This window comes from Lactuca saligna, chromosome 1 (genome assembly GCF_052625555.1).
Source record: "Lactuca saligna cultivar CGN05327 chromosome 1, ASM5262555v1, whole genome shotgun sequence".
NCBI lineage: Eukaryota > Viridiplantae > Streptophyta > Magnoliopsida > Asterales > Asteraceae > Lactuca > Lactuca saligna.
In genome coordinates, this window is record NC_136417.1 from 81671373 (window position 1) to 81684892 (window position 13520).

The following is a 13520-nucleotide window of genomic DNA, read 5'->3' on the forward strand; positions in this document are numbered from 1 at the left end:
TAAACTCCTTGTACCATAATGAGTCACCCCCTGTGGTCTCGTAGCAGCGAGAGCTATAGTGGCTGCGGCAGCGATAACCTCGCTAACAACAACATATCGTTCATCAAAATTCTCAATTAGTGTGGTCTTGATAGACCCAAACATCTCTGGGATAGCCTCTCGGATTGCTGCGGCCACCTCTGCGACAACCATACTACGAATCTCATCATCACTAGCTCTCGGTCTTCTAGGGTCGCTGGAGCCTAAACCTCAGCGAAGAACCATTCTGAAACACATAAGAATTTTTTTAGCAACAGATTATCAGCACATATAACAACACCCGCACCCACCTAGGTTCTTTTAGTTCTTGTGGTTATTTCCCTGAGCTGCGTACAAATCCAGTGCTTCCAGTTGTACGGGCCCAATACTACCTTCGACACCAGCGCGTATTTGTCTCGGATCATACCACAAGTTCCAAAACTAACCCTTGACTTAGCTTCTTTTGACCTGCTCTACTGGCTCCTAAGAACCTCAACCCTTTGTCTAGACACTAACTCAAGACTACTTCCCTCACTGCTCTGCCTCACGAGATCTCTGCTGACCCCACTAATTACCTTGCCTATGTCAGTCGTTCATAGCACCAAAATCTATAGACATTCGAATAAATGATCCCGCCTTAATCCACATTCGGACAAGGAAAAGGAGAAAGGACTAAACCAGGCATTGTAAGGACATCAGTTCCTACCTAGGTACAACTATATGGCATACGACAAAAAATTAATAAGACCAGGTTCAATCTCAACATAAGAAACTTCCTAAGCTAAGGTATTATAGAAGGACAACACCTCATAATAATTATGCAATATTCCTTAGCCTACAGCTAATTTATCATGCAAATATGACTGCTTATACCATAACAAGTATGCACTACATTTCCATAACAATGTGATATTTTGGGAACCTACCGCTCGAGCATTGTTCGATTGTACACGCTGCTCTGGGTTTTTCTTCTGCTAAAGTCCTCTCAAAAATTTTCTTTAAAAATGTTTGAACCCTCAGTTTCAATTTGGAATCACCGTGGGGTTAATCCAAATCCCTCAAACTAGGGCTCTGATACCAAATTGTTACAACCCAAATTTTTGACCAATTTCATTTTTTCAAACATAGTCCCATAAACCAAAGTTAAGTACAAATCATTTCAAACACAAGTATCAATGTTACCAAAGTACATAAAATCGTATCACTATAATAAAAATCCCAGCGTGTGCATACAATCAGACCTTCGTAGTCCCGCAGTCCTATGAAGTACCTACCACATATAATCAACAACTTTAAGCATAAATCTTACTGAGTTCCCCAAGATATCACACATAACTCAACACATATAAACATCTATGGGTTATCATCAACCCTGAGACTACCATCTGCTTCCCTGGATCTATCAGCAAGCTCGAAAGGACATCCACAGTTCTCACTTGGCTAATAGCAGCCCAACATACATAATTCCACATAGTGTAATGCAATAAGTCATAACACAGTATATCATAACACAATATATCATAACACAAAATATCATAACACAAAATATCATAACATCAAGACCCAGGTAGTCATCACAATACAGCTACCGTACCACACATGCAAGAGTAAGTGAGGAGACTCACCTGATACTGATGACTCGAAAACTTAACATCCGAACTGTCAGATCTAGACTACGCCTATATAATCAAAGAGATTTACTTAGCCAATATTTAAGGTCCAAACCTTCTCACGAGTTCCATGGTCCACAATCAATCCCATTGGGGTAAAAGTGTTAGATTAGATGTATAAGTCCATAATTATTATTGGTATGTACTTGACCCGAGTGTAGCATGGTCCATTTGGGTTGCACTTCACCATAACAATTTCTATAGATAGTCTTTTGAGAATAGTATGTCTATGGTTTGTTAATATATTATAAGTTATAATATATTAATATGAAATCATATTATTTAATTAGTATTTATTAAGAATTAATTTAGTGATCAAAAGGAACTAATTACATATGGACTCTTATATATATATATATATATATATATATATATATATATATATATATATATATATATATAATGGGCCAAGTTCATTTAGGTTATGCTAAGCTTGAATGGATAGTCCATGGAGTTTTTAACCCTTGGATCCTATGGAAATGAAAGGTTATAGGTATTAGGGTTTACATGGATGTAACCCTAATCCTCCATACTATATAAAGAGATATTTGGCACATGAAATGGCACTAGTGTGTGATAAAACAAGAGTGGGCCAATTTCTAGTCTGATTACCATTCTCTCACGTTTTCCATGGTGTTTTGGTAATTTGCGATTACACTTGAGGCATCCAAATTATTGGTGCTAGGCTCTTGAAGCTCCAAGGAATCAACCATAAGAAAAGGTATGTCATCCCACTAAGTTTTATATTACAAGTACCCCATGGAATGTTAGTTAGGATGAGAACCTTGGAAAAATCATATTTGCATGTATAATATAGAAGACGTAGATCTAAGGTTTCTAGGGTTGTATGTACACCATAGGAGTGTTAGAATGCTCAAACCCCATAAAAAAGGACTATATTGCCCCTCCCTAGGTTCGAAACCCTAGACTTTGACCAAAGGTCAAAGTCAACATGGTCAACAGAAATCAACGCCCAACAGGTACGCTGGGTGTACAACTTCCAACGCGAGGCGTACAGCTGGTCACTATTCAACGGGGTTCAGCCAGGCTACGCTGCGCGTAGCCAGGAGTACACACGACGTACTCCTTCCGTTTCCAATTTCTTTTCTAAATGTCTTAATCCGTTAAGACATTCCACATAATTTCAGATCTGACTAAAATAAGGTCCATAATGCCATAAAGTCGATCACTTCGAGCCTCTGCATGGCTAAGGAGGACTATAAGTTCATTTCACCCATTTTTAACTTGATTACTCATGCATGGGACATAAATGATGATCAAGCGACCATTTTTATTCATCTATACACCCTAATATGCAAGAAGGGACAACCCAAACTCTCTGGAAGGCCATGAACCTGAGAAGGTCCAATCTTGGGGACTAAACCTCATGAATCTTGCACCAAAAGGGATCTAAGAGAGTAATAACTCAGGTGTAAACTTTATACCTGGAAATGATGCACAAAGATAAATGCTTTCTTGATCTCAAAGCTGGATAACACCTCCTTCTTCTTCTTCTAGCCTCATTCTTCTATTACAAGGCCAAAGAACCACTTAATCTAGCAAAACACACTTACAAGCACATACCTCAGGATTTAGGGTTTTGAGGGGGTTGGAGGTGGCTAAAGGTGGCTAGAAATAAGACTATCTTATTGTTTTTATAGGGACACAAGAGGTTTAGGGTTTTGCATTCTGAGACTAGTACAGCCAACGTAACTCTTGGTATGCCCATCGTACTAGGCGGATCCCGCGTTTTGCATGGTGTATCAGTACGCCCTATGTACTGGCTGTCATCTTTTCCTTTTAAGGGACTAAAATTGCCAATGGAAGAAAAGATAAGGATGGAATATTTATACCTCAAATTGGGGTTTTACAGGTTAAACTGAACCGATCACCATAATGGTTCAAATGAAAAACTGTTTTTTAAAACATTGCCATTTAGGGAGGAGGGAGTTATTTCCTCCCAACCCACTGAACTCATTGTCACATTAGTTCTCTCTCTCTCTCTCTCTCTCTCTCTCTCTTTAATCTTTCCCAACACATAACATACGAAAATCCTATCTTTCTCAACCCACTCAACCCATGCAATTAAAAAAAAAAATACAAAAAAACTAGTATACAAGTCTTAAAACACATGGTACAAGAAAAAATAAGAGAGAGAAATGATAAAGTGGGTTAGTAAAACCAATTAAACAAACCGCTAAAAAGGAGTGGTATCTTGGAGGTACGAGCGGTAACTTTATTTCTAATTAACATTTTACATTGATTGCTTTGTATTTTTTTTTAATTGAATGAACTGAGTAAATTGAAAAAAATAAAGTTTCCATATTTATTGGTTTGAAAAAATAATATGGATTTTAGATTCGACTTATGAAAACTTCCAACTTCTTTTATTTGTTTTAGAAAGAATCCAATCAGAAACAACTCCTGTTCATGGTGTAGATTAGAATTAGTATATATATAAATATGATAAATCAATAATAATAAATAAACTAAATGTGTTATATAAATCGGAGAAAGTAAATGAAAATTTTGAATCTACGTGACGTGTGGATAGCAATAGCCACAAAAACTCTGGTCCACAAACTACACTCTTCCCAATAAATAAAGTATATAACACCCATTGTCCTCTGAGCATCTAACCCATTTCACTCAAATTCTGGCTACCCCCACCACCGTCTCAGTTCAAACATTAACGAAGTGAAAGTAGTTGCAGGCGGTGCTCTCACGCCGATTGCGGCGTCGCCGGGTACTTTTCTCTCATTTCATTGATCTTTTGGTTATATTTATCTGGGTTTATATATATTATTTTTTTGTATTGATGATGATTCCATAGTTAAGTCGACGATATGGCTGTGTCTCCAAAACGTCGTTTAAGCATAAAATGTTTCTCGTATTATAAATACACAAATTGACTGAAAATACATAATTATATTCTGTTGTTTACCTTCCTACTGAAATGTCACTTCCATAGCAAATATTATACAAGTTGACCGGTGAAAGAAATATATTGTTTGTGATCTTAATTAAACGATTAATTAAGTGAATAGTTGATTAATATATAAATTATGAAGTATAATTGATTATCTTTTTGTTTAAATAAATAAGAGTAAATTTCGTGAACTGTCCATGTGGTTTGGGATAATGTGGGTATTTGATCCCTAAAATTTTTTTTAACTTGAACGGTCCCTAAAATGTATTTTTGTTACACGTTTAATTCTTACCATACTTAAAAAGACTAAATTAAACTTCTTTATTTCTTATTTAATATATTTATTCTTTATTAACAAAACTTCATAAATGGTCCGTGTGGTATGTTAAAATATGAAGTTTAATCCCTAAATTAAAAAAAACCCTCACAGATGGTCCCTGTGATTTAATTTTTTTTTATTTTTTTTATTTTTTTTATGTTTGGTCTTTATGCTTCACTTCCTCAGCTTTCTACCAGCGTTGTAAAACTCGCCGAGTTGGCTGTTTCTCAGACGAGTACTCATTACTCGCCCCTTACCGATGCGAGTTACAGAATCCGAGTAGTCCCCGATCGACTTGTTACTGAAGGGATGAGTGTTGTAAAACTTGGACAACTCGGTGATTAATATATATAATATACATAATGATTTATTATCTAACACACACATCTGATTATTACTACATATATATTTTAAATTTTCAGTAATTATTTACGTAGTGAGATGACTGTGTGTTTTTCAGTATTGTGTATTCACATGTATCTAAGTTTTTTATATATTTAAATCAACTTGTTATTTGAACTTATGATTTACACATATATAATTTGCCTAAAACTATTTGTACATAAATTACCGAATCCGAGTTTCAAGGCTGTGGCTATCACTTAATATAAGGTTACTCTATGCTTAGGAAAGTATTCTCTCTTCAATAAGGCTCCCCAACAAACCTTGAAGCTCACAAACTTGTTGTTGAAGGGGAAAAGCTCTTAGGCTTGCCACTAGGCTAGGTTGCACCTCCAAGGTAGGAAGGCGAACCTTTAACCCTTCATTTTCTGCCAAATACAATCACTATGCCCCTCAGTCAACTTATTCGGACGAGCTCCGATGCCTACCGATCATGTCTGACTTCATTTATGATTTTCTCATTAGTTGTCTACGTGGAGTGAGCCAACATGGTGACACTGCTACCAAGGTTATGCTCCTACATCAAAACATCATTTGTTTACGACTCTCAACAAGCTCACTCCGTAAAGACGTTCACATCAATCAAGCTCAAACCAGTAATTAATTTTCCCCATAATAAGCAAGCGTTGTGTAGTATGACTGCCGAAAACCGAAATCATCTAGCAATCTGTCTGTTTAGCAAAATCATTATGAATAGAATTTAGGAGCAACTTCTCCATAAAGTGAATGAACATGATCGAATCACTAATTTTATATCCATTATATATAGCCCTATTAAGTACATATAGATATGCCTCACATGGTCACTAGTAGACAGACGGCTTATCTATAACTATCTCTTCCTCATTCTCGAAATCAAAAGGTGTATCTGAAAATTAGGGCTCCATAACAAGCGACTGGGGAGACGTGGTAGAGGGAGCGCAATCATGCAACATACTTGAAATATTTGGGTGGTGCTCCTAATTTTCAAACAAATAAGACTTGGAATAAGAGAACAAGAACAAAGAATTGGATGTTATATAATTTGTAAGTACCAGAAAATGAAAACCAAAAAAGGATTATAAACCTCCTTGTCTGAAAATTATCCCCAGACAATTTTCTTTGTTATAAAACTACCTAAACTGTCATAAAACAGTTTTCCAACAGTCAAAAGTGTCACAAAAACTGGGTTTTAATTAGAGTGCAGATGAACTCCGGATTTCCGATGCATTTCGGATCCAATAGTTCGAACCCGGCTAAGCTTGACCCCAACCAGAGGCTCTGCCCCTTGGACCTGCTCCCAGGGGTGCTTCCCTCGGACTCCAGTTCATTCAAAAGCTTCGCCTCTAAAAGTGAGAGTCTACTTTGAATCTTGAATAAACTTAAACAAGTGTTCACTTCACACCTTCCTTGTTTAATATTCATCAAGATTGATTTTGGTCAACAAGTCAACCCATTATACTTAAATACAATTAGTGAAACAATTCACCAACAGCCCTACCATGCGTTATACTAGCAATAGATCCACTATGGACAAAACCATACTTGACATTCACAAAGCCATTTAGATAGTATCAGTATTAGAAAAGATAAAGGTAGATTAACTACACCATCGAGAACATTAACCAGATCGTCTGGAATAGTCGTATCAAGTTTTACTACTTCAAGATCATCATCATGCCCCTCTTCACCATCTTTCACCAAACCCTTATTGGCTAAATGCTTATATTCCAACACATCTTCGTCTATCTTGGTTAATATTTGAAGCACGTCAACAATAATCTTTCGGTTTACTATTTCAACACTCAAGGTATGGATTTTTCACTTCTTAATGGAAATAATCAACTATCCATAATAAACATCAACAATAAACCATACTAGCAATAGATCCACTACGGACAAAACCATACTTGACATTCACAAAGCCATTTAGATAGTATCAGTATTAGAAAAGATAAAGGTAGATTAACTACACCATCGAGAACATTAACCAGATCATCTGGAATAGTCGTATCAAGTTTTACTACTTCAAGATCATCATCATGCCCCTCTTCACCATCTTTCACCAAACCCTTATTGGCTAAATGCTTATATTCCAACACATCTTCGTCTGTCTTGGTTAATATTTGAAGCACGTCAACAATAATCTTTCGGTTTACTATTTCAACACTCAAGGTATGGATTTTTCACTTCTTAATGGAAATAATCAACTATCCATAATAAACATCAACAATAAACCCAAAAGAATTGATATTTTTTACTTCTTAATGGAATTAGGAAAACGCTTAGCAATCTCAACACCACTAGGCCTGTAAAATATATATACCGATCCCCGTTCACCTATACCTAATAAAATTGTCGAATCAAATGGACAATAAACACCACTATATCAGTACAATACAATATTTTGAATGACACTAATTTCTCATTCAAGTCGGATATCAAGTTGGATTTTTGGTGTGCAATGTGTATCTTATAATAAATCAAAAAATCGATCATGAATAACTTATAGGAACGAAAAGTCCAAATTCTTGGTATTTCAAATAGAGACCCACCTTCCCAACTGGAAGCCTGATAGATTATGTAACTTAATGCCATAATTCTCCCACAAATTGAAATCAAGTGTTGTTGCCTCAATCTCCCCTATGTTTATGAATAACATCATTAACTCGTCATCAGCCATTGTTAAATAGAGCAGGAAGAAAATAAGAAACACAAGAGGAAGTAGCAGGAAAAAGAAAACTGATAATGGTTATGAGAAAGGTTATCACCATCCTTTTTATAAATCTTAGGAAACACACCCATACGTTATTGTCATACCATCATGACCTGAAGAGCTGAAGAGAGGTGATCCCTCATAAATTGGACATTGGCAAAGCAAGGAGTGAAAAGCGCGCGCCCAAGATAAAATAAAAAAGAACAACGAAGAGTCCAAGTCGGGCGTTAATAATGGAGAGCCCAAGGCAAGGCCTGAGCACCAGTAGCATCCCACCTTGTTCCTGCATGGATTGTGCTCATATGGAAAGAAAAAAGAACGATAGACACAAAACTCGTACAAGGTGACATATATTGTCCCCTCCATCAACTCTATAAATACCTCCTCTATTGGTGGTATTATCAAGTAACAATTAACTATCTCGTTTTCTTATAAAGATTTCATACGCACACACACACACTCTCTCTCTCTCTCTCTCTCTCTCTCTCTCTCTCTCTCTCTCTCTCTCTCCCTCCCTCCCTCCCTCCCTCCCTCCCTCGTACATGCCTAACTTGAGCATCATAGTGTAATCCCGGGACAACCCCCGGATTACACGTAGCTTAGTGTTTCTCTTGTGATTGACAAGTCTTGGAGCATCAATCTCAAGCGAGAAGACCCCAACTCTCAATCCATCCTATCTCAAACCTATATGACTTGTTTGCATCACTACTTTTGCAAAACATGTCCACAAAAATAATAAAAGGTACAACTTATAGTTACAATGACTTACAACTTATAGCTAACAATAGCTTCGTGCTTCCGGTTACTAGCTACCAACTAATTTTTTTTTTTCAAACATACATTATTGTGACTATAAATATGGTCTCATTTAGGCCAATTTACCATCATCGTCCACCCTCACACTTCCACCATTACCAATTTACCGCCACCCTACACCCTTTACAACCCAAAATTGAACTTGTTATGACATTTATACCCTCAATACATAATTAACACCACAATAATTTTGTCTTTTAGTTTAAGTAACAATGGATAATGAAATTCAAAGGAAGCTACTTAGACATGGCGACGAGGAAACCGAAGGTGACTTAAAGAAAAGGGTATGGATTGAATCCAAGAAGATATGGAGGGTTGCATTGCCCAGCATGATATCAAGGGTTTGTGCGTTTGGAACTCTTGTTATCACTCAATCTTTCATCGGCCATATAAGCAACGTTGATCTTGCTGGCTACGCACTTGTCCAAACCCTAAGTGTCCGGTTTATGAATGGAATACTTGTAAGTCAGCATTCTTTTAGCTCATCTTTGTTCATGGCGCCAAAAAAAAAAAAAGAACGCAAATTAACTTGCACTTAATTTGTTATTTATATCGCTTAACAGTTGGGAATGTCAAGTGCAACTGAAACGCTTTGTGGCCAAGCATTCGGAGCAGGACAACACCATATGATGGGAATTTACTTGCAACGATCATGGATCATCGACTTAATTACTTTGACAATTTTGCTCCCAGTTTTCATCTTCGGGACACAATTATACAGACTCCTCGGTGAAGATGAAGCCATAGCCATGAGCGGTGGGTACATATCTCTATGGTTCATCCCGTTTATCTACAACTTCGTGTTTACCTTGACAATACAAATGTTTCTACAAGCACAATTAAAGAATATAGTAATCGCATGGCTTTCCATCTTCAGACTCGCCATCCACGTCCCTTTGTCGTGGCTTCTGGTGTTTAAGTTAAGCTTTGGAGTTCCAGGCGCGATGGTTGCATTGTTAGTATCGTCATGGTTTCTTGTGACTGCTGAATTTATCTACATTTTTGGAGGTTGGTGTCCTTATTCGTGGAAAGGGTTCACAGTTGCTGCGTTTAAAGACTTGTATCCTGTAGTGAAGCTCTCGTTATCTTCTGGTGTTATGGTGTGGTAAGTATCGCCGTATATAAGTTGTTTTTATAGAATTGGTTGAATTGCTTGGCACCATGCATGCATGGATTCATGACCCTCTGCTTGATCCTAGGTGGCATTTTCATAAATATTATTTAGTTTTTCATTTATAACCTTTGCTTTTATATTAGATATATACATTAATTAACCCTTCGTTCTTTTTTATTTAGTAAAGCTACATCAATAAAATTGCATATTATATTTAATAAATTACACCCCATTTAATATAGTTAATCAATAGGCTCAAAATTACATATGTTTAGACAAAAAAAAATGGGCTCATGTTAGAAAAAACACGACCTATTATAGAAAAATTACCAAAAAAACCGTATACTAATTTGGTATGTATTAAAAGCCTCCCATTTTCAGAACGTTTAATTGCGTTCACTTAAAGATATTTTTGAAAAAGATATCTATTACATATATAATACTGAATAACTCAAATATAAGCATACAAATATACTCCATCATTCATAATTTTAAATATAAATGTGACTTTTTATTGGGGAAAATAAGGGTTATATATATTCAGAAGAACTAAATATAAAATCATGATTCAATGTTTAGAACATCAATATCCTAACTTAACCCACTAGGACATTTTGTTCATCAAGTAAAAAAGAAACCACCATAGATAACTTAACCACTTAAATCTTTTATGCATTAAGTCCATTAAGTCAAAATGAAACACCACCTTAAATGCTCCCTTTCTTGTTCTTTCTTGTACAGCTTGGAGCTATGGTACAATGCTGTGCTAGTCTTACTTGCAGGATACATGCCAAATGCAGAAGTTGCCATTTCTGCCTTCTCGATATGGTATGTAACTTATACTTTATAAATTATCTTTAACAGACAACAGATTGAATTTAGTTTATTAAACTTTGCAGCTTGAACATTAATGCATGGGAGTTTATGATAAGCATGGGATTCTTAGGCGCTGCGTGGTATGCAACCAATTAATTAATTTCCTTATTCTGTTAGAAGCATTATTAAGACGCTCACTTTTATATTTGTTTTATATGTGCGGATGACAAGCTTCATAGAATTCGGTATTTTTTAGTGTGCGGATTGCAAATGAGCTCGGAAGAGGAAATGCTAAAGCTGCAAAGTTCTCTATTAAAGTCTTGTTGGGAACTTCCATTGCAATTGGAACATTCTTTTTTGTTCTTTTCTTGTTGTTTCGCAAAAAACTCGCTTACTTCTTTACAGATGATGAAAGAGTTGCAGATACTGTTGAGGATCTTTCTTTATTACTTTCGCTTTCCGTATTGGTGAACAGTATTTATCCAGTTCTTTCAGGTAATTCTACCATTCTAATTGGGAAGTGATTTGTACAAAACATTTTTTATCCGTACACAAAATTTTATATTTAATAGAGTTGTACAATACATCAATTTAAAGAACAAATTGTTGTGTATAGAAAAAATTTGTTGTGTACGAATCAACTTCCATTCTAATTAATCTACTTTTCAATTTATATTTCAAAGTTGGGAAGTTTATATATTTTTGGAAATATATATAATGGTGGACCTTTCTTTAACTTTAAGATCTTCAAAGATTTAAACGTGTGAAATTAAAACCCCAATATGTTTTCTTTTCTTCTTGGGTTCATTACATGAATGATCCCTCCGGTTTGGGGTAACCTGCATTTTTGGTCCGTAGCTACTTTTTTTTTTCAATCCGACCGTCTTTATGATTTGGTTTTGTTACGAATTTAGTCCCTACCAAACCTAAATTGACTATTTTACCCTTATGCATGTATATTTTTAGTCAATCTATTGTTTTTTATTATTTAAAAAGTTAACAAAAAGAATGGAAAAGTGGCTCTCTTCTTCACGTTCACTTCCTATATATCTCCTTCGTTGTAATCCTATAGATAGATTTCAACATGCATGTGTAACCATGTTCCCATGTAGGGTGTAGTGAAACTAAATTAAAATTTGAATTTTAATTATGCTAAACAATATAGTATGTTAGACAATTTATCAAGATTCAAAGCCATAAAATCTTACTAGTATTTTTAATTTATTTCCCAATTAGGACCTTTCTTTTAAGGGAAGTATATGATGTTAATGTTCATCATTAGAGTTTGTATATTGATTTGAGCCTGTAAAATCCTGTTGTCATTAGGTATGGCAATTGGAGCTGGAATGCAGGGTATTGTAGCAATTATCAACCTTATTTGCTTTTATGCGATTGGCATACCAATGGGAGCTTTGCTCGGATATTTGACAAATCTCCAAGTAAAGGTATATTATGATTCATCTGATCATCACAATACAAACCAACACTACATTAGCCTTTTCTTTTCTCTTTTTAAAAAAAAATATTCAGAATTGTTTTATCGCTCCTATCTCGATAGGGTATATGGATTGGAATGATTGGTGGCATTTTAACTCAAACACTTGTGCTTCTGTATTTGGCATGGAGAATAGACTGGGATGACCAGGTAAACTTGAGGAAAATAAAAGGAATTTTTAACATTAATATAATTTTTGGCCTTTGACATTGTTATTTGTAACCTTTCAAATTTTAGAAACTCGTACTACTTGTTTTGCAGGTTAAAAAAGCTGGGGAACGGCTCAACAGGTTCTATGTGAGATCTTCAGAAAACACGGAGGAGGTATCTAACTGATTAGGATAGATCAAAAGATTTTCGTAAGTAGTATTTTCTAGGTCTATATTATATGTATGGTAGTTTAAGTTGTTAGAATTCTTATGATTGCTTAGAAAAGGGCTTAGGCCATTTTTAGTTACTCAAACTCTTATGGGTGTTTTAATTTGATCATTATACTTTGTTTAAGCTATCATTGGCGATTTAACTTTTTATTTTTGTTCATTTTTGCCACTCTAATCAGTGTGTCTAATATCCAACGACGTTGTCAGAGTTACAATTAGTCCTTGAACTTTTCTTGGTGTTTTATTTTAGTCATTATATATTATTTAAGCTACAATTGGTCACTGAACTTCTTTATTTCTTTTTTCTTTTTAGTCATTCTATACTTTTATTATCAATTATCAAAATAAAATAAAAAAAGCTACTACCTTTTTCTATTTCTCCACACCTAAACCTGTTATATCAATTATTTCTTTATTTCAAAGTAAATTATATGAATAATCCATGTGATTTAGGGTAGCTTGCACAATTAGTCCCAAAATTGTTTAACTCAAACGTTCCTAATGCCCTTTAAATAATCTATTTTACCTTTATCCACCCAATCGTTCTTCTCCAGAAGAAACACACCTAATCATCATGGAAAAATTAGTTTCACTTTGGGTGACCCTATGAGAAGTCTTCATATCCGGTGGACCTAAACGGAGAATATCTTGGTAAATGTGAATCAATCGAAAACACGGACAAGTGTAGGTTTTCTTCCAAGAGCTCAAATAGGGGCCTCGATCCTCGTTCAACGTCAAAGGGATATGTTTTTGTATGAAGCAATTGAAAACACGAACAAGCTAGACCAAAAAGAATACGGGTAAGAGGTTCGATGACTTTATGTTATCTACATAAATACCTTACATCTTTCCCCCCACTATAAAAA

The 13520-nt window shown here is 35.4% G+C and overlaps 1 protein-coding gene across 1 annotated transcript; it reads left to right on the plus strand.

The window, feature by feature from the left end:
• The first annotated feature begins 4299 nt into the window (after positions 1-4299).
• LOC145040504 (protein DETOXIFICATION 24-like) lies at positions 4300-12814 on the plus strand. Its single transcript, XM_078988422.1, has 9 exons — positions 4300-4434; positions 9051-9310; positions 9413-9954; positions 10705-10791; positions 10863-10919; positions 11036-11274; positions 12106-12224; positions 12338-12424; positions 12536-12814. Exons 2-9 carry the CDS (start codon positions 9062-9064, stop codon positions 12608-12610), a joined length of 1455 nt encoding a protein of 484 aa, XP_078844548.1. The 5' UTR covers positions 4300-4434; positions 9051-9061; the 3' UTR covers positions 12611-12814.
• Positions 12815-13520: the final 706 nt, after the last annotated feature.

Bases quoted from the DNA above. Each gene is read 5' to 3' on its own strand.
- LOC145040504 (XM_078988422.1), top strand. From the start codon at position 9,062: ATGGATAATGAAATTCAAAGGAAGCTACTTAGACATGGCGACGAGGAA. The intron at 9,311-9,412 runs GTAAGTCAGCAT...ATCGCTTAACAG, and splicing joins GGTTTATGAATGGAATACTT to TTGGGAATGTCAAGTGCAAC. The intron at 12,425-12,535 runs GTAAACTTGAGG...CTTGTTTTGCAG, and splicing joins GAATAGACTGGGATGACCAG to GTTAAAAAAGCTGGGGAACG.